Below are 19,087 nucleotides of genomic sequence, written 5' to 3'. Positions count from 1 at the left end.
AAGAAATAGAAACATTATTATATTATTAATCCTTATTAAATACTGAAAACCATTCCAAATATATGCCAATGTACAGTACTTACTTATTTATAGATATTGAAGCTCCAATACCTACTAGCTGTCCAGGTAATAGCACCTACAGTACGGATATGGGAGTGAGTACAAAGGTTAATGTCGCATGGACGCCACCAGCATTCAATGATAACGTACCTGGGACAATTCCTATTTATAATAATATTTTTCCTAATACATATACATTTCAACTCGGAACTACAGAGGTGGAGTATTACGCTACAGATGCAGCAATGAACACTGGATATTGTACATTTTTTATAACAATTATTGGTAAGGAAACATTTTTCAAACTTTTGAATTGATATCTTTGTGTACATTCACTTTGTGATAAGAAACTGCTAACCATTATTGGTTATGGCTTTAATTCATTCATTATATAGAGATTTGCATATCATTTGAATATCATTTGCATATAAGCTTTTGAATAACCTTCATAAAACCTTTATTTCATTATGTACAATTCTATTCATTGATTCATTGAATAGGATTCTCTACATTTCCTACAATTGTTTTATGTTTACGTTCATCGGCAGATTCAAAAGGGGTCAAATCAATAGCCTTTATTCATCACTGATTGGGAATAATGCATCTTTAATTTTATGCAAAATAAATTTATTTTATTCAAGATACTGAGGATCCTGTTGTTACTTGCCCAAGTAATGTAACCGCCAACTCAACTGAGGGTGCCGCAACAGCTATAGTAAACTACACAGCAACTGTAACTGACAACGTTAATGTAACTTCTCAAAGTTTTGACATTCCTTCGGGTTCAATGTTCAATTTTGGTGACACAGCTGTCACTTTTACTGCGTCGGATGCGGCTGGGAATGAGGCTAACTGCACATTTTTTGTCACAATTGAAGGTAAAGCTAAATGTTTTAAACACAAATCAGTTTTTTAATGTTAATCAAATATTTCTATTACATGATATAATGATATTTTAAATAAAATGTTCTCAAATCCATGCCGATGATGAGACAAATACAACAGGATTATGGGAATAAAGGTACTTATCTGAGGAGATGTGTCCAGAACCATAAACCAAGTATGTCAATGTTGTGCCAATTTTATTGTTACGTCCACAATCATAAACTTTTTTATATATTTGCATTTAATTGAAGCATAGATAACTTAACACTACTTCTTATGCATATTTTTTTTTGTAGATCTTGAACCTCCAGAGTTTACAAATTGTCCAGGTGAATTAAACGGAACTACTGATGCCATGGTTAATTACACAACTATAACATGGGACATGCTAGTAGCAACAGACAACTCATTAGCTACACCCACAATTGCTAGTTCACACAATCCAAATGATGAATTTTACATTGGAACTGTTACAGTGACAGCCACAGCTACAGATGGAGCTGGCAATGAAGCAACCTGTACTTTTGATGTATTGGTTATAGGTAGGCAAACTCCCCTTTAAAACCAGAAGTATTGCAATTATATTAACTGTAAATCATGCACAATAGACCATAAGATGAGGAGTGGTTGGTTAACAAGCTGTTACACATTAACTTTACAATCCCCATTTTGTTATTACTGCTAATGATAAGTATATGTTTAATATAGATGATGAAGTTCCAAGTATTATGAACTGTTCAGCTGACATGACACAAATGGCAGATATGGGAACAAATACCAGTAACGTCAACTGGACAGAACCGACAGCCACTGACAATTCATATGAAGAACCAATGATGATGTCATCTCATTCATCAAATGATGTCTTTGAATTTGGGATGACGACAGTGGAATATAACTTTACTGATGGATCTGGAAATCTCGCCCAATGCATATTTACTGTAACAATTTCAGGTACTGATAGATTGATATTACTTTCATTGAATAAATGTTTAAGAGATTGGATTAGAAAAAATTGCAACCCTGACACTTGGTTAGGATTGAACCCTGGGCATTGGGATTGGTAGGCAAGCACATTAACCACCAAGCTACTGCTCCACTAAAATAGGTGTTAATTGCCCGGTTTATAAGAAATGCCATTATTGTTTTAGATGATGAACCACCAGAGTTCCAAAATTGCCCTACCGATATTGACAACACTACTGATTTTGATGAGAACACTTCCGAGCAAAGCTGGACTGCTCCTACAGCAACTGACAATAATGGTGTACCAGATGTTAACGAATCTCACACCTCTCCGTTCATGTTTGCCATTGGGGTTACCAATGTCACATATTTGGCTACTGATATTTCTGGAAACACAGCTGTATGTTATTTTCTTGTCAACATTACAGGTAAGTTGTTTCAAAAACCCAAATGCACTATATATTATGTCATTTTGTTGTTTTTTTCCATCTATGATAATGAATTTCAAATCCATTTATTTTATTTTAAAATGGGGAAGTGGTGTATAGGGCAAAATAACATTCAAAATGAAGTTTGCAGCTAGAAAAAGCTATATTTTTTACCTATTATTAGCTCAGGCATTCTGCCATAATTTTGTTGAGACTGATCTGACGAGTGACGTCTATACAACTTTAGACTAAATTTACATATAGTAGTAGGCCTAGGAAATTCAAAACTCAATGTCAAGTATGATAGTGAAAATCAAGGTAACATTTGTGGTGGGCAAGTTGGGGGTGTTAAGGGTAGGGATTTTTAAGTATAGGGGTAAACTCAAATACATTATTATTTTCTTAATGATAACTAACTCGCTTTCTTCACATTTTAAGATCAACAGAATCCAAATGTGACATGTCCTACAATTGCATCAATGGACACAGCTACTGGTGATAACACAGTCTCTGTTACATGGTCTACTCCAACAAGCAGTGATAATGATGGAGTAGCTGATGTCACATCCTCCCCTCCATCTGGAACTGATTTCGAAATCGGCGACACAAATGTTACGGTAACAGTGACTGACAACTCTGGCAACGTTGAAATGTGTACCTTCACTGTGACTATAACTGGTATGTTATTCTCATTATTCTCACGATTGTGTCTTAAAATCATAAAGAAAACTTTAAAATCTGAATTATTTATTATTTGAATTATGAAACATAATCTAAAAAAAGTATTTGTATCAAATTTTCAGATCCAGAATATCCAGTAATTGCAGACTGTCCTGATAATATAACAGAAACAACGGAATCAAATCAAAATTATACTTCAGTAACATGGAATGAACCAACAGCAACTGATAACAATGGTACGCCAACGCAGGCAAATAATTTCAGTCCTGGAGATAATTTTGAAATTGGAGAGCATACAGTCGTCTACACATTTACTGATCCATCTGGAAATGAGGCCACATGCTCATTCTATATCAATATCACAGGTATTGTATTGTTTTGATTGTTTAATTGACTTTATTACCAATCAATTTGACATTTATATTAATTGTTTCTTGTGTTGTTTTTCATGTTATATGAATTACTCTAAAATTTATTTGTGTGACTGAATTATAAACAGCTCATGTAGGGATGCCAATGTAATGCTGATTATTTATTTTATTCAATCAAAACCAACAGTGATAAATACCACCACTAACAGTTTTGAAACATAAAACATACAACATAAAAAACAGAAAATAAAATAATAAAAATACAAATAAAAATATATATATATGTATAAACATAGATCAGCATGCCATAAACAATTTCAATTTAAAATGTAAATTAATCAAAACAGGTTATGCAGGCTGTTCAAGAATTAAACACATAAAGCCTGTTTTCCTGTCGACTTCAGTCGACGCTATCGTTAACAATAATCGGCGATCTTCTACGTTAACATTGAAATGTTAACGATTTACAGGAAAAGGTACTTGCTATCGTTATCATTTCAACTTGATCGTTTTCAAACGATCGTCGTTAAACTATTAACGATCAACGACGATAGCGTCGAATAACGTCGACAGGAAAACAGGCTTAATCTTCCTCTTACAAACAACCATTTTGTTTACAGTATATGAATGTATGTGACTAAATGCTACTGTATAAAGCTATGTCTACACTATCTACTATATCTACACTTTATGTGACAACAAGATGTGATGTGGCCATATATGGACATGATGATGTCATATCATTACCATATATCACTATGTGCACATTGTTTGTCAAACTAGTTTGATAGTGTAGACAGCTTTAAAGAAGAAATAATTTAAAAAATTATTTGCTGGAATGCAAATGGTATATTACAAAAATGCTTTCTTTGTTTCATCATTAATAAATATATAAATATTGTGATGGTCTTCATGATAATTAATTAAATAAATTATGTACATTTATTTTGCAGATGATGAACCACCGGTGACAATGGACTGTCCTGCTGACATCACAAACACTACTGATGATATGGACGACATGGCAAATAGTATCACATGGACGCCACCAACCTACACAGATAACTCTAACCAACCAGTGACTGTGGCGGGAAGTACTGACCCACCAGCTTCCTTTCCCATTGGAATAACTAATGTTACGTATACAGCAACGGATGAATCTGGAAATGTTGATGTATGCACATTCCAGGTTGAGATTACTGGTAAGAGCTAATACAATACTATAAAGCTTGAGTTCTTACAAGTTAATTTCACCTTTAATTTTCAAATATCAAACAATATTTCAAGACTTAAAACATAACTTTATTTCTTTATAAAGTAGGCCCTTCCATTGGAACACCACTATTCAGGAGACACCTCTAATAAAGGGACACTTTCCAGTTGAATGAATATAGAGCAATATATATTTTACGCTACACTAATTTTTTGGGTCCTGAAGGTTTCCATTTAATAGAGGTTCTGTAATTTGTAATAGCACCAATGTATTGTGCACAATCTTGTAATTAATTTGATATATGTCAAGAGAAAAGTTAATAATTTATTATTTATTTTATCTATCAGATGATGAACCTCCAGTTATAGATACACCATGTCCCGATGACATCACCAACACTACCGATCACTATGGCTCTATGCCTCGCGTTTTGTGGACGCCACCAACTGCAACGGACAACTCTGGTTCAGTAGTAACAACATCCACTAATTTGCCGAATGACACGTTTCCAGTTGGATACGGTATTTCAACAACTGTTACATATACTTTTACCGATCCGAGTGACAACTTTATCGATTGTTCCTTTGTTGTCACAATTGAAGGTGAGTCAGTCAGTGATTCTAAAGCGTGGTTCCCACTACAACGTAACGCAAGGACGTAAACGCAACGCAAGCGTTTTAACCAATGACAAGCGAAGTTATAGACAGTTAGCAATCACAAGCGAATAAGCCATCGCTTGTGATTGGTCAATTCACTTGCGTTGCGTTTACGTCCTTGCGTTACGTTCTAGTGGGAACCAAGCTTTAGGCATAAATTCTGTAGTAATTTTGTATTGGATGCAGTACTTTTGTAGTTGATACAGTAATTCTGTAGTTGATACAGTAATTCTGTAGTTGATACAGTAATTCTGTAGTTAATAGTCATTCTGTAGTTGATGCAGTCATTTTGTAGTTGATACAGTAATTCTGTAGTTGATACAGTAATTCTGTAGTTGATACAGTAATTCTGTAGTTGATGCAGAAATTCTGTAGTTGATACAGTAATTCTGTAGTTGATACAGTCATTCTGTAGTTGATACAGTCATTCTGTAGTTGATGCAGTCATTTTGTAGTTGATACAGTAATTCTGTAGTTGATACAGTAATTATGTATTGGATGCAGTAATTCTGTAGTTGATACAGTAATTCTGTAGTTGATACAGTAATTCTGTAGTTGATGCAGTAATTCTGTAGTTGATGCAGTAATTCTGTAGTTGATGCAGTAATTCTGTAGTTGATACAGTAATTCTGTAGTTGATACAGTAATTCTGTAGTTGATGCAGTAATTCTGTAGTTGATATAGTAATTCTGTAGTTGATTCAGTAATTCTGTAGTTGATACAGTAACTATATATTGGATGCAGTAATTCTGTAGTTGATACAGTAATTATGTATTGGATGCAGTACTTTTGTAGTAAATACAGTAATTCTGTATTGGACGCAATCAGGGCCAGCATGAGGCAGACAAGGTGCTTACCTCTTCTGAAATTTTTTATTTTTCACCACCCACCCCAATTCCCCAGCACAAACCATTATATTTCATATTAATAATTATAATTAAAGCATCTTTGCCTCATCTGTTTTTAACCTCTCTCTACGGCCTTGGCAATATTCCACATGACGTAACTTCTTATTGAAAGAAATTTCTTTACTTTTGAACATTCATAAACTGCTTTTTATTTATTATTTTTATTATTATTTACAGACAATATTCCACCAGTGTTGGAGAACCTACCAGTAGATTTTTCTGTGGACACAGACGCTGGAGAAAGTTACACAAATCCAACATGGACGCCACCAACAGCTACAGATAATTCAGACGTTGCGTTTGTAGCATCAACCGTCCAGCCTGGCACGCAACAAGAAATTGGAGAACAAGAAGTGTGCTATGTAGCGATTGATCTTTCAAACAATGCAGTTCGAGAATGCTTTACTATTACAGTTGAAGGTATAAATGACTTTGATACAGTATAATAGATATCGGCTGACTATAGCTTTAACTTATTGTCATCTATACAACTTGGCAAATTTGTAATTCTTCTTTAAAAATACTTAAATAAGGAGTACAAAAGTTAACTGCCTGCATAATTTAAATTAAATATAATTTGTGTACTTTTACAGATAATGAGGTTCCTGTTATATCTAACTATGAAATGAGTGCTGTGATTGCATTCGCTGATCCTGCAAGCAGTGTAGTTGTTGATTGGCTAATTCCTGAAGCAGATGATAATTCAAACCAACCAGTAACAGTTATTTGCAATTTGGAATCAGGAACAGCTTTAGAAATCGGCAATTATACGGTTGCTTGTAACTCAACTGATCCATACAACAACACAGCCTATATTTCATTTGAAATCTTTGTTTTCCGTAAGTTTAGTAATGTAAAGCCTTGTCTACACTATCAAACTTTATGTGATAACAAAATGTGATGTGCCCTTATATGGACATTATAAAGTCATATCACTACCATTTATGGGCATATCACTACCATATTTGGACATATTTGTCAAACTATACCTCTTTTCTTTCGTATCTGTGTGTTTTTAATTGACCTACCCTCTTCATATTTAAACCACATCGCTAACAATGTGGATAATATAAAAATATAAATAATAATAAATAATATAAAAATATGCTATAAATAATATGGTTATTGTATCTCATATAATTTTATGCCATATATGGTATTTTATATTTTTTCGTACAAATTCTATTTGTTTCTAACAGCGACGGACACCGAGCCACCAGTTCTTACCTGTCCCGATTCATTTGACATTTCTACCGATGTGGGCGTGGCAACCGTATCTCCGGTTACGTGGGATCCTGTTATTGTAACCGATAACTACGGCGTCCACAATTTGAGTGGGTCACTTGTAAATGGTTCAAGTCTAAATCTTGGGGAGACACTGGTCACGTATATTGCATTTGATGTATCAGGCCTGCAGGGAGAATGCAATTTTACAATTACGGTTATAGGTAATGATTAATGATCTATTATTAATGTTATTGTTCATAGTTTATTCATTTTGTTTCTTAACAATTAAACATAGTGTGTATTAATATATAGATACTTAGAATGTTTTTGAAGAATGCGATACAATTTATAGTAACAATGGAAGTAATAAAAAGCTACAGTGCAATTGATTGTAATAAAGACAATAATGAAATATCTGTTTTTTATTAAATAATTAAATTGTTTTTGTTTTTTTTTCACGTTTAGATTATGAAGATCCAGTAATCACAAATTGTCCATCCAATGAAACGGAAAATACTGATAGCGGAAAAAACTACTCAACAATATCAATCAGCATGCCAACCTACACAGATAACTCTGGATCGGCTACCATCTCAAAGACACCGGATACAGACGAGTTTGGTATTGGTCCAACAACAGTTATCTTTACAGTTACAGATAACGCTGGGAATTCAGTGCAGTGCCAGTTAACTGTTACTGTACAAGGTAGGTATCAGAGACATATAGAAACTGCAGCAGCAAGTCCTTCTAAAGCTCTGTCCACACTATTAAACTTTATGTGACAACAAATGTGATGTGCCCTTATATGGACATGATGAAGTCATATCACTACCATATTTAAGCACATCACACTATTTTGTCAAACTAGTATGATGGTGTAATCAGAGCTTAAGTGCCATTTTTCATTCTTGGCTTTACATCCTTCAGCACCCAAAAATTAATTAATTGTCAGTGGCCCTACAATTAAACTACTTGTTTTTCATGCATCCAAAGTGATTTGACTAACCAATACAGTATTTATTAAAATATAAAATTTTTAGACATGGAGCCTCCCACTATAACATATTGTCCAGGCGACATTCAAGAAGATAATATAGCAGGAACGGACTACGCCAATGTGACGTGGACATTACCGACTGCTACCGATAATGACGCCATCGTAAACACTTACATGAGTGCTGAGCCTAATTATCAGTTTACAGTCGGTGAAACACTTGTGAATGCCACTTGGGTCGATGCGTCGGGGAACGTGGCGACCTGTACTTTTGACGTAGATGTACGAGGTAAGCAAACACACCAAGTATGAGTTTACCGCTATTTTGAAATTTGAGAATACTATACCTCATGGGCTGCGAAAAACTGTTATTCCTGAATGTTACACTAAACTGTTATTAGGTGAAATATTCCATGGTTTCCAATACATTTGTGTGTAGGTAGTGTAATTCTATACACCTTCACAGCCTTTTAGATAGAAAATGGGCATAATCATCCAGTTTTGTAATAAAATGTTAACAAAATGCTACTATTTTAAAAACCATATTTTTTTTCTGTTTTTATTTAGATGTTGAGGCACCAGAATATACTAACTGCCCTACGACTCAGATCCAACAAGAAACGCCAATTGGGTCAAATGTTTCGGCAGTGAATTGGCTTTCTCCGTCGGTTACCGACAACGTGGCAGTGGTTGTTGATACAAATGATTATAATCCTGGAGATGTGTTTGAGTTGGGTGTTACCACGGTAACATATCACGCTGAGGACGCTGCTGGCAATATTAAGGAATGCGTGTTCACCGTATTAGTAATTGGTAGGTGTTTTTATATGGTTTTCATTGGCTATAGATTGCATCAATCAACGTCACATGGCAAAAATTCTCAAAATGTTTACAAAAAGCTGAACGTGCACTAGATAAATTTATTGTTTTTTCCACAAAAATAAACATAAGGCATTTGAGGAAAAAAAATGTATTTTTTGTTATCAGATACTGAAGATCCAGAGTTTAGTACTTGTGCTACGCTCCAACCGAGTATCACAAACACAACATTGCCTGGTAATGCATCTGGTGTAATGTACTGGGACATTCCCATGGCAACAGACAATGACGGAGTAAATGTGGTTACAGCATCGCATGAACCTGGTGACCTGTTTCCTTTTGGGTCTACTACTGTCCTCTACGAAGCTACAGACGACAGCGGAAACAAAGGAACCTGCTCATTCCAAGTCCAAATCACAGGTGTGACATTTAAATATTATAACTGTATTGTTAAATATCACAGGTGTGACCTTTGTATAGTAGTTTATGCTTTATTGTTAAATATATGACATATATAGTAATTTAAGCTGTATAATATAATAATGGGATATCAAAATAACCGGAATTGTAATAAATAAGAGGACTAATTATTATATTTTATTATTTTTATTATTATTTAATATAGTTTTGGTTTCTCGGGGATAAAAATTGTAGTTATTGTTATAAAAGTTTTTCTTTGTATATTTTTGAGAAATAATTTTATTTTTATTTGAATTATAGATAATGAAGATCCAGTTTTGGTGAATTGTCCAAATGATACAACTGCTTCACCAGCTATGGGTTCAAACTCTGTCACTGTCCCATGGGAGGAACCACAAGCAACTGACAATGTTGCTACAAATTTAGTCATCATATCATCAGATTCTCCAAATACAAACTTCTCAATCGGTAACCACTTTGTTACGTATACAGTATCTGACCAAAGTGGAAATCACGACACATGCAGTTTTGTTATCACCGTAGAAGGTTAGTTCCAAATGTAGTAGTATTTCACCAAACAGGAACATATAGTCAGGCGCTTAACCATAACCATAAAATCGACACAGGTTCAGAGCTCTCCTCAACCAGAGTTCTGCTGGTAAAGTCATCACAAATAAGGCCTTAAAATTGGAGGTCCAATGTAATAATAATAATAGATAGATAGATTTATATAGCGCAAATAAACGATGTCTCTATGCACTCGACAATAAAGAGAAAGAGTAGAAACCAAAAGGAAGAGAACAAAAAGACAAAAACACCAAGCTAGCACCCAAACCGGAGTATAGAGATACACCATCACCGCTAACTGGGGATCAGTGTGTTAGCATCGGTTAAGTCTTGATCCTTTGAGGGATCCGGTGTACTTAATTATTTTAACCACTATAGTAACACTATGTTGCTTAAGTTAACTAGATTTTAGAAATAATTAGAGAAAATTTCTTTAAAATATTTGTCGAGTTTACATTGCATTTTATTTTCGCTATAGATACAACACCGCCTGAGTTTTCTAACTGTCCAGCAAACATTACACGGGCAACGGAACCTGGTGAAAATTACGCCATTGTTGACTGGGTTGAACCAACAGCAACGGATAACACTGCAACGCTGTTTATTTCCAACACCTTTTCTCCATGTAAGACTTTATAGATATTATTGTAATTTTTATGTAATAGATGCATTTCTATGTTGATATTGTATTGACATTTTGTATAATTATTAATTTATTTTTTTTTTTTTTTAGTGGACAGTTTTCCATATTTCTATGGTAGCCAATTGGAGGTACGCTATCAAGTCACAGATCTTAGTGGGAACTCGGACACTTGTATCTTTTATGTCACCGTTACAGGTACGTATGACTCACAGTTTCTATACTTTTGTTTCATCTCGTCTGGACTGTAATAACTCGCTTCTGTTCGGCCTACCAACTTCTTATCTGTCTCCTCTTCAACGAATCCAAAATTCCGCCGCAAGACTTATCACTGGCACTAAACGACATGAACATATTTCTCCCGTTTTACGTGACTTACACTGGTTGCCTGTTGATCAGCGCATTCGTTTTAAAATCCTGTTGCTGACATATAAGGCCATCAACGGATGTGCTCCAGCCTACATATGTGACATCATTACTCCGTCAACCAACTCTTCGCTTCGTTCATCCAGCAGACTTCTTCTAAAACCTGGACCCCGTTCCAGAACTCGGTTTTACGGTGATCGTGCTTTCGCTGTCGCAGCCCCAAAACTCTGGAACACTCTACCACTCGAAATACGCTCATCAAAATCTGTTATCACATTTAAAACTAAACTCAAAACTCATCTCTTCAGAGAAGCATAATCGCACGCTACTACTTGCACTGATCTTGGAAAACACAGCGCTTTGAAACCTTTGTCTCTTGCGCTTTATAAATGTTATTTATTATTATTATTATACTCTTCTACAATAACTTTATTATCCAAAGTATTTTCTGAAGTTTTCTGCATTACACTCATTTGTACATCTCCAGTATAATGTTTACCTTTTTTATCTTGTTCTTCAAAATTGGAGTTCTGTAATGTACATTTTAAACATTAAAACAGATGAAAAAAAACAAAAACAAGGCTGGATTTATTAATCAAAAGGGATGCACCAGATATTTTTGTAAATTTTATTTGTATTTTTAACAGACGAAGAAGCTCCCGTGTTTGATAGCTGTTTAGCAAACCAGACCGTTGATGCTTCAGAAACAGCGCCGACAGCAGTTGTAACTTGGGAAACCCCAGATGTTACGGACAACGTCATGTTGTTACCAGTCAGTACATTACCGATTTCAGGAACAACCTTTGCCATTGGTAGCACTGAAGTGGTTTTAACAGCTTCTGATTTCGCAGGGAATTCAGCAACTTGTAAATTTTATGTAAATGTTAACGGTAAGTAATTTACCTATTTTTTTATTGTGTTTCTATCTTTGCTGCGATTGAAGGAAATAAATGTTTATTTTGATTTGATTTAAAATATGTGATGTCAATTTTGACTTATTTTGTTTTCCTATAATTAATTTTGATTTTAGACAACACTCCACCGTATTATGATCCATGTCCTGGACCAATAGCATTTAACACAGATCTTGGAATGTCTACCGCAACAGCAACGTGGACAAACCTGATTGTGGTTGATAACGTGGGAGTTGACGTAACATACAGTAGCCATGATACAGGGGTAATGTTACCACCAGGTGTTACCACAGTATACAACAATGCATCAGACGTGGCTGGAAATTCTGTTGAATGTTCATTTGATATTACAGTTACCGGTAATTATATTTTACTTCTTTTCAGCGAAGCCTTTTTTATTTACTTATCGATTTTCTTTTGTTTTGCATATACATAATTATTTTAAAGGCTAATTTACACAGACTAGCGGCAACAGTATGCAGAATATATAATAATATTATTTTTTAAGACCATTAACATGAGACAGGAGGTTGAGCAAAACCTGCCCAAGAAAGATACAGATTCTATTTATGACACACACACACGGTCTACCGTTTACCCTAATCTACATACATTTATAATCATTTGTTTAGATAATGAGGATCCTGTATTTGTCACTTGTCCTGAAACTTTTAAAGTGATTGCGTCAGCAAGTATGACGATGACCCCTGTGACCTGGACCATCTCGTCAGCAACAGACAATGTTGGTGTAGTTTCTGCAACAAATACCCATACGTCTGGTGACAGTTTTGAAGTTGGAACGTACGTTATCACGTACAGCGCAACGGACGCCGCTAATAACACAAAAACGTGCGAGTTTACATTAGTAGTACAAGGTATTGTATTGCATAAAAATTTTTATAAACAATAGATGTGTGTTTGATTTTTTATAGAGTTTGCAGTTCAATTGTGAATTTGTCCATCTTCACATTTATAATTTGTGTTACATTATTATGACCCTAATAAAAGAACAATCATGATATTTGCTTCAAAATTAAATTGCTAATTTTTGCTATATTTCTTAGGATGTGTATCCACAATCTTTCTTTTTTTTTATTTTCATTTTTGAGTGATAATACATCACTAAAGCCATGTCTACACTATCAAACTTTATGTGACAAAAAAATGTGATGGTCTCATATATGGACATGATGATCCCATCTTTGGGCATATCACTACCATATTTGGGTACATCACACTTTTTTTGTCAAACTAGTTTGATAGTGCAGACAGAGCTTAAGAGTATACTGTATAGTTCCTTGTCTCTTGTAGATTGATCAAATTCATTAACTCAATCTGTTTTGAATCTATAGATTCTAGCGCACCCACCTTTGAAAACTGTTCAAGCTCAATGAACCTTGACACGGATGAGAACATGGACGGAACCAACGTAGTTTGGGCAACTCCGATTGCTTACGATAACTCTGGCAACGTTGTTTCAACTTCAATGACTCCAGAAATTGTGTCGGGATCATATTTAACTTTTGGAGTTTATAACATTAATTATACAGCTGTTGATGCGGCAGGAAATATCGGATACTGTTTGTTCACTATCTATGTTAATGGTATGAGTTTTGTAATATTATTATTCATTGATCTTTTTTATTATGACTTATTTTCATACTCTTTGCAAAAAAAAAAATTGCTAGTTGATTATAAATATGTAAAAAATGTATATAAAATCCGGAGTTCAATCCTGACCTAGTGCCAAGGTTGTAAATCACAACTCTTTAACTCCACTCCCTAGCCTCAAATAAGACTTTTTTTTATAAACACGATAAATTATTAAAATAGTTTATCCATCCTGTAATTGGCGAGTTACTCACTTTTGGATGCGTATGAAATAACAAAAAGTTTTTTTCACATTTTCTCAGACAATGAAGACCCTCAACTTGACAATTGTCCAACTGATGTAACCACTCTACCTGATTCTGGAACGACTAACGCTGTTATAAATTTTGAACGACCAAACGCCACAGATAATTCGGGTTATGTATCGGAGTCAGGATCACATCAACCTGATGCAGTGTTTCCAGCAGGCACTACTACAGTCACATATACTTTTACTGACCAGACCGGAAATGCTGTCTCTTGTGTGTTTTCAGTCACTGTTGAAGGTGTGTAGAAATTAGACACTGTAACCTACAACTTGCGCCGATTTTTTGACAGTGCCCTTACCTCAACCACTCAACCACATGACTGGAATTAAACATTAAACATGATTGTAATTTTATTTAATTTATTTAGATAACGAGGCTCCAGTGATAACAAATTGTCCGGCAAGTATAACAAACAATACCGATCCCGGTGAACCAGACAAACAAATAAGCTGGGTGGAACCAAATATCACCGATAATGCTGGTGAACCTTTGCTAGAGAGGTCACATATTCCTGACACTGTGTTCACAATTGGTTCAACTACTGTCAATTATACAGCCACAGATTCCTTTGGAAACAAACAGATTTGTTCATTTATTGTCACAATTATAGGTAAATCAATCTACACTATCAAACTAGTTTGACAAAAAAAAATGTGATGTGGTAGTAATATGCTTAAATATGGTAGTGATATTCTTAAATATGGTAGTAATATGACATCATCATGTCCATATATGGGCACATCACTTTTTTTTCACATAAAGTTTGATAGTGTAGAATAGGCTTAATATTTTTTAATATTGTTTTTTGAAATTTATTAATCTATTTTTATAGTGTATTGTATTATTTTATTGGAGTGTTTATTTGTTCAATTTATCTTATAAATGAAATGAGAAATATTATTTTTTTTTAAAGTAATATATACTGTAGATAGAATCTTTAACAATATCAGAACATTTTATTTTAATATAATTTAATAACTGGGTGATTTGTTAACATTACTGTACTACCAGTTAGTTACTTATGCTTGGTTCCCACTAGAGACGCAACACAAGGACGTAACACAACGTAAGTGAGTTGACAAATCACAAGCGATTGATTATTCAATCTGTCCCTTGTCATTGGTCACCTCGCTTGTGTTCTGTCCTATTGGGAACCAAGCTTTAGCAACCCCAACATCAGTACCTATCATAATAATATTATATTATTATAATATTGTAATGACATCATTTTTCACTTTTTTTATGTAGATGATGAGAGTCCAGTCATAAGTGATTGTCCAACCAATCAGCAAGCTACTACAGATGCGGATGAACAAACAGCTGTAGTCGCCTGGAGCCTTGCAACAGCAACTGATAATTCTGGTCAACCAGGATTAACTAGTACTTATCCGTCCGGATATGCTTTTCCGATCGGAGAAACCGTTGTGACCTACGTGGCTACTGATTCGTCAGCCAACCAAGTACAATGTACCTTTACTATATATGTGACAGGTAAAATGTACTCCTTAGCCCTCTTTTCTTTGATAAATATGGGCCTGTTACTGTGAAGTTTAAAAGGCCTGTCATGTATTTTTTCCTTTCTGCCCATTTTTGCATGTTGCCATCCACAGCCTTGTTGTACTCCATGGTAGAAAAAAGTTGACTACTCAGTATTATTTTTAAAATCAAATACTATTCTTATTTTTTCAAATCTTAATAATAACATATTTGTATGTTTACAAAAGATAATCAGCCACCTGAGGTGATGAACTGTCCAAACAGCTATGAAGTAAACACAGATGCAGGTTTGCCTACCGCCCAAGTGACCTGGGTCGAGCCGACATTCATTGATAACGTAGATGGTGAAATCGAACCAACTCGTACATACCAACCAGGTTCAAATATTTCTGTTGGATCGTTTTCAAATACCTATCAGGCGACTGATTCGGAGGGAAACGCCGCAGACTGTGTTTTTACTATTACAGTTAAAGGTTTGTATGTAATTCATACAGTAGTATAGACTGTGTCAAAAACTACCTTTTACTGTTACATTATACTATACTATACAGATTTATAAAGCGCTATTCCAAAAACAAACAAAAAAAGACCAAAGCTTTAATTGTATATTAATTAAAGCAGTACACAGGGACAAATGAAACATCAAATTATATTCCTCAGGGAAAAGAAAACTTGTTAACAATTTTTTAAACATTGGAGATATATGCACATTAATTAGGTAAATTTAAATAACTATATTACATTTTTTCTCAATTTAGAATTTTATAAGGCCGTCAACACTGCAATCAACTAAGTATATGGTTACCCCAACAAAATATTGCTAAATAATTGCATAACTGTAGTTACTGCAGTAACTGCAGCAGAATTTACTATTTCATTATATAAATCAGGATTGGGTTTCATACAATTTTCAGTTTCTTTTTCATTTCAATTTGTTTTCTTTTTTCCTTCTACTCAGGGGGAAAAGAAAAAAAAATGTTGAGGTTTGGTGTAGAATCTGTTTAAAGTTGTTAATTAATTTGATGTTTGATGTCTATTTTAATTGTTATTCTATATATTTGTTCACTCATCATAAGCGAGAATTAGCTGGTCTTGTAATTTAAACAAGAGTGTGATTAAATAAATAAATATTTAAATGTAAATGTAACTGAAGTAATTCTTTATTCCCATCTGTGACCTCATACCATTTTGATATTTGCTTTTAGATGAGGAACCACCAGTATTTCCAGATGGCTGCCCTGATAATCAAGTGATCACTGACACCAACCTAGCTTTCTGGCAGCCACCATTGGCTACGGATAATACCGTATTGGTGACGCTAACGTCAGATTACAACTCTGGAACAGCGTTCGCAACCGGCATAACTAGCGTCATGTACATGGCCTTTGATCAGTATGGCAACGAGCAAGACTGTGTTTTTTCAATTGAAATTAGCGGTAATATTTTGTTTTATAGTGTTAAAATAATATCCTTAGTGTACTCATATTCATGACAAGATCTCAAAAATATGAAAAAACCTCAAAAAATCTTTATTGCAATCATTATATTTATAAAATAAATAAGATTGTAGATGAAATTACAATTCATATAATTACTAAAGAACTATTACCATAACACACATTGCACATTGCATTGTTAATATAATTATATGTAGAGAGTACAAGCAGGAAAAAGAACATATATTTAAAAATCTTAATTTATAATAATGTGGTTCTGGACATGATGGGTTGGTTTACATGAATATAACTGAGAGAGTTGAAAACCAACAATGTATTTTTATATTACAAATTAAACAAGTGTGATTATTATTCGAATCTTATTCACTTATTTTAGGTTCTGGTGCGCCCTTGGTTGAAACATGTCCAGAATCGTTTACTGTCGAGGGTGAAACCACTGTGAATGCCGTGTTTGACAATCCAACAGCGACTGACAACGGACAGGCCGTGGTTCCAGTCTGCAACGTTCAGCCGGGTGATGAGCTTGCGGTGCCATCTGAAACTCAAGTCATTTGTGTGTTTACTTCCTCCACAACAGATGTTGAGTCTAACTGCATCTTTGTCATAACTGCTGAAGGTAAGCATTTGTTTACTCCAGTTAAGCTCTGTCGACACTATCAAACTGTGATGTGCCCATATATGGACATGATAATGTCATATCACTACCATATTTGGGCATATTACTACCATACAGTATTTAAGTACATCTCCCTTTTTTGTCACTGTTTTGATAGTGTAGACAGAGCCTTATACAATAGTGAGTTTTAGACAATGAGTAATCCAAAATATCAAGTTCAAGTTCAAGTTCAAATTTATTCACATAATGCAAACATATACAAAATATAAAAGATACAAGTGATTGGAAATTAAGTAAATAATAGTTGCATTATGCCTGGAGAATACCATTTAAACCCCAAGGGGCTTTAAGCCTGGATCCACCAGAAAGAATAAAAAAGTTAAAAATAATAATAATAAGCATAAGGTAAAGGTACGCTACTGACAGACAGGGACGGACATGTACGACGATACAAACACGACAAGGACGACAGGAAGGACAAACTGTATTTATATGAGTTGCCTAATTAAATTTAATTATAAGTTATTAATATGATCAAAATAATTAATTTACTTTATATTTTGATATTAGATAAGATTTGTAGTTTATTTTTAGATTAGATTTTTAGATTTATTATAGATTAATATTATAATTAGATATAGCGAATGACACGGCATCATCCACAGATGATAAGCGGGTTGTTTTAGATCTGCTTTAAATCTTCTATAAATGATTTCTCTGTAAGGTCACTAGTTAATGTTACCACTTTGTATGTATTTTTCTAATGATTTTAGAAATAATTTAAATCAAATTATTGTGTGGATTTTAGAATGGGGTACTGTATAATTATGTAAAGACAGATTTTTTTACAGTACTTAGTTAAAAATTAAATACTACTCAAGAAGAAGAAAAATCAGTATTTTTTTTTATCTACAGCTTTTCCAGACACAACCGATCCAGTTATTTCGAATTGTCCTCAGAATATTGAAATGGATGCCCCTGTCGGTAGCGTAAGTGTACAAGTTACGTGGACGCCACCAACAGCCTCCGATGATACGGACGACAACCCTGATTTAGAGGCAACAATTTCTCCTGGAAGTTTGTTCTCTATTGGCATAACGACTGTGCAGTATATAGCAACAGATGCGGCTCGTAACATAGCTTATTGTACGTTTACCGTTAACGTAATGGGTATCGTTGACACGACAGATCCCGAGATAACCTGCCCGTCAGCCGTGACCGAGTACGTCACCACTGGAACCACTCAGTTCTCTGTATCGTGGACAGAACCAACACCTACCGATGATTCAGGAAGTGCAGTGCTCTCATCAAACTTTTCACCAAATGACCTTTTCACTGTTGGTGAGGTAACAACTGTTACATACACTGCGACTGATAGTAGTTCAAACTCAGCATCATGTAGTTTTACTGTCACTGTTACTGGTGAGTATTGCATCACAAACTATATAATTAGTAGAGTTATTCAAAAAATAAACCACTAGAA

General features: G+C 34.4%; 1 protein-coding gene across 1 annotated transcript in view; it reads left to right on the top strand.

Annotated features, from left to right (window-relative positions):
• LOC140039647 (uncharacterized) overlaps positions 1-19,087 on the top strand; it is a 47,676-nt gene that overhangs the window by 17,730 nt on the left and 10,859 nt on the right. The window contains exons 25-54 of the mRNA XM_072085272.1: positions 94-345; positions 702-938; positions 1,242-1,487; positions 1,654-1,899; positions 2,097-2,339; positions 2,778-3,017; positions 3,143-3,385; positions 4,345-4,593; positions 4,952-5,206; positions 6,346-6,588; positions 6,762-7,007; positions 7,368-7,616; positions 7,861-8,100; positions 8,436-8,678; positions 8,957-9,202; positions 9,377-9,628; positions 9,929-10,174; positions 10,674-10,820; positions 10,929-11,033; positions 11,849-12,091; positions 12,232-12,474; positions 12,748-12,990; positions 13,468-13,719; positions 14,029-14,271; positions 14,402-14,644; positions 15,283-15,525; positions 15,759-16,004; positions 16,737-16,967; positions 17,365-17,604; positions 18,520-19,026. Coding sequence (XP_071941373.1) covers positions 94-345; positions 702-938; positions 1,242-1,487; positions 1,654-1,899; positions 2,097-2,339; positions 2,778-3,017; positions 3,143-3,385; positions 4,345-4,593; positions 4,952-5,206; positions 6,346-6,588; positions 6,762-7,007; positions 7,368-7,616; positions 7,861-8,100; positions 8,436-8,678; positions 8,957-9,202; positions 9,377-9,628; positions 9,929-10,174; positions 10,674-10,820; positions 10,929-11,033; positions 11,849-12,091; positions 12,232-12,474; positions 12,748-12,990; positions 13,468-13,719; positions 14,029-14,271; positions 14,402-14,644; positions 15,283-15,525; positions 15,759-16,004; positions 16,737-16,967; positions 17,365-17,604; positions 18,520-19,026 — 7,362 coding nt within the window. The remainder of the gene's footprint in view (positions 1-93; positions 346-701; positions 939-1,241; positions 1,488-1,653; positions 1,900-2,096; positions 2,340-2,777; positions 3,018-3,142; positions 3,386-4,344; positions 4,594-4,951; positions 5,207-6,345; positions 6,589-6,761; positions 7,008-7,367; positions 7,617-7,860; positions 8,101-8,435; positions 8,679-8,956; positions 9,203-9,376; positions 9,629-9,928; positions 10,175-10,673; positions 10,821-10,928; positions 11,034-11,848; positions 12,092-12,231; positions 12,475-12,747; positions 12,991-13,467; positions 13,720-14,028; positions 14,272-14,401; positions 14,645-15,282; positions 15,526-15,758; positions 16,005-16,736; positions 16,968-17,364; positions 17,605-18,519; positions 19,027-19,087) is intronic.

Source organism: Antedon mediterranea, chromosome 1 (genome assembly GCF_964355755.1).
Source record: "Antedon mediterranea chromosome 1, ecAntMedi1.1, whole genome shotgun sequence".
Classification (NCBI taxonomy): Eukaryota; Metazoa; Echinodermata; class Crinoidea; order Comatulida; family Antedonidae; genus Antedon; species Antedon mediterranea.
The sequence above is the reverse complement of the archived record's forward strand: the minus strand, read 5'-3'. Positions and strand labels throughout refer to the sequence as shown.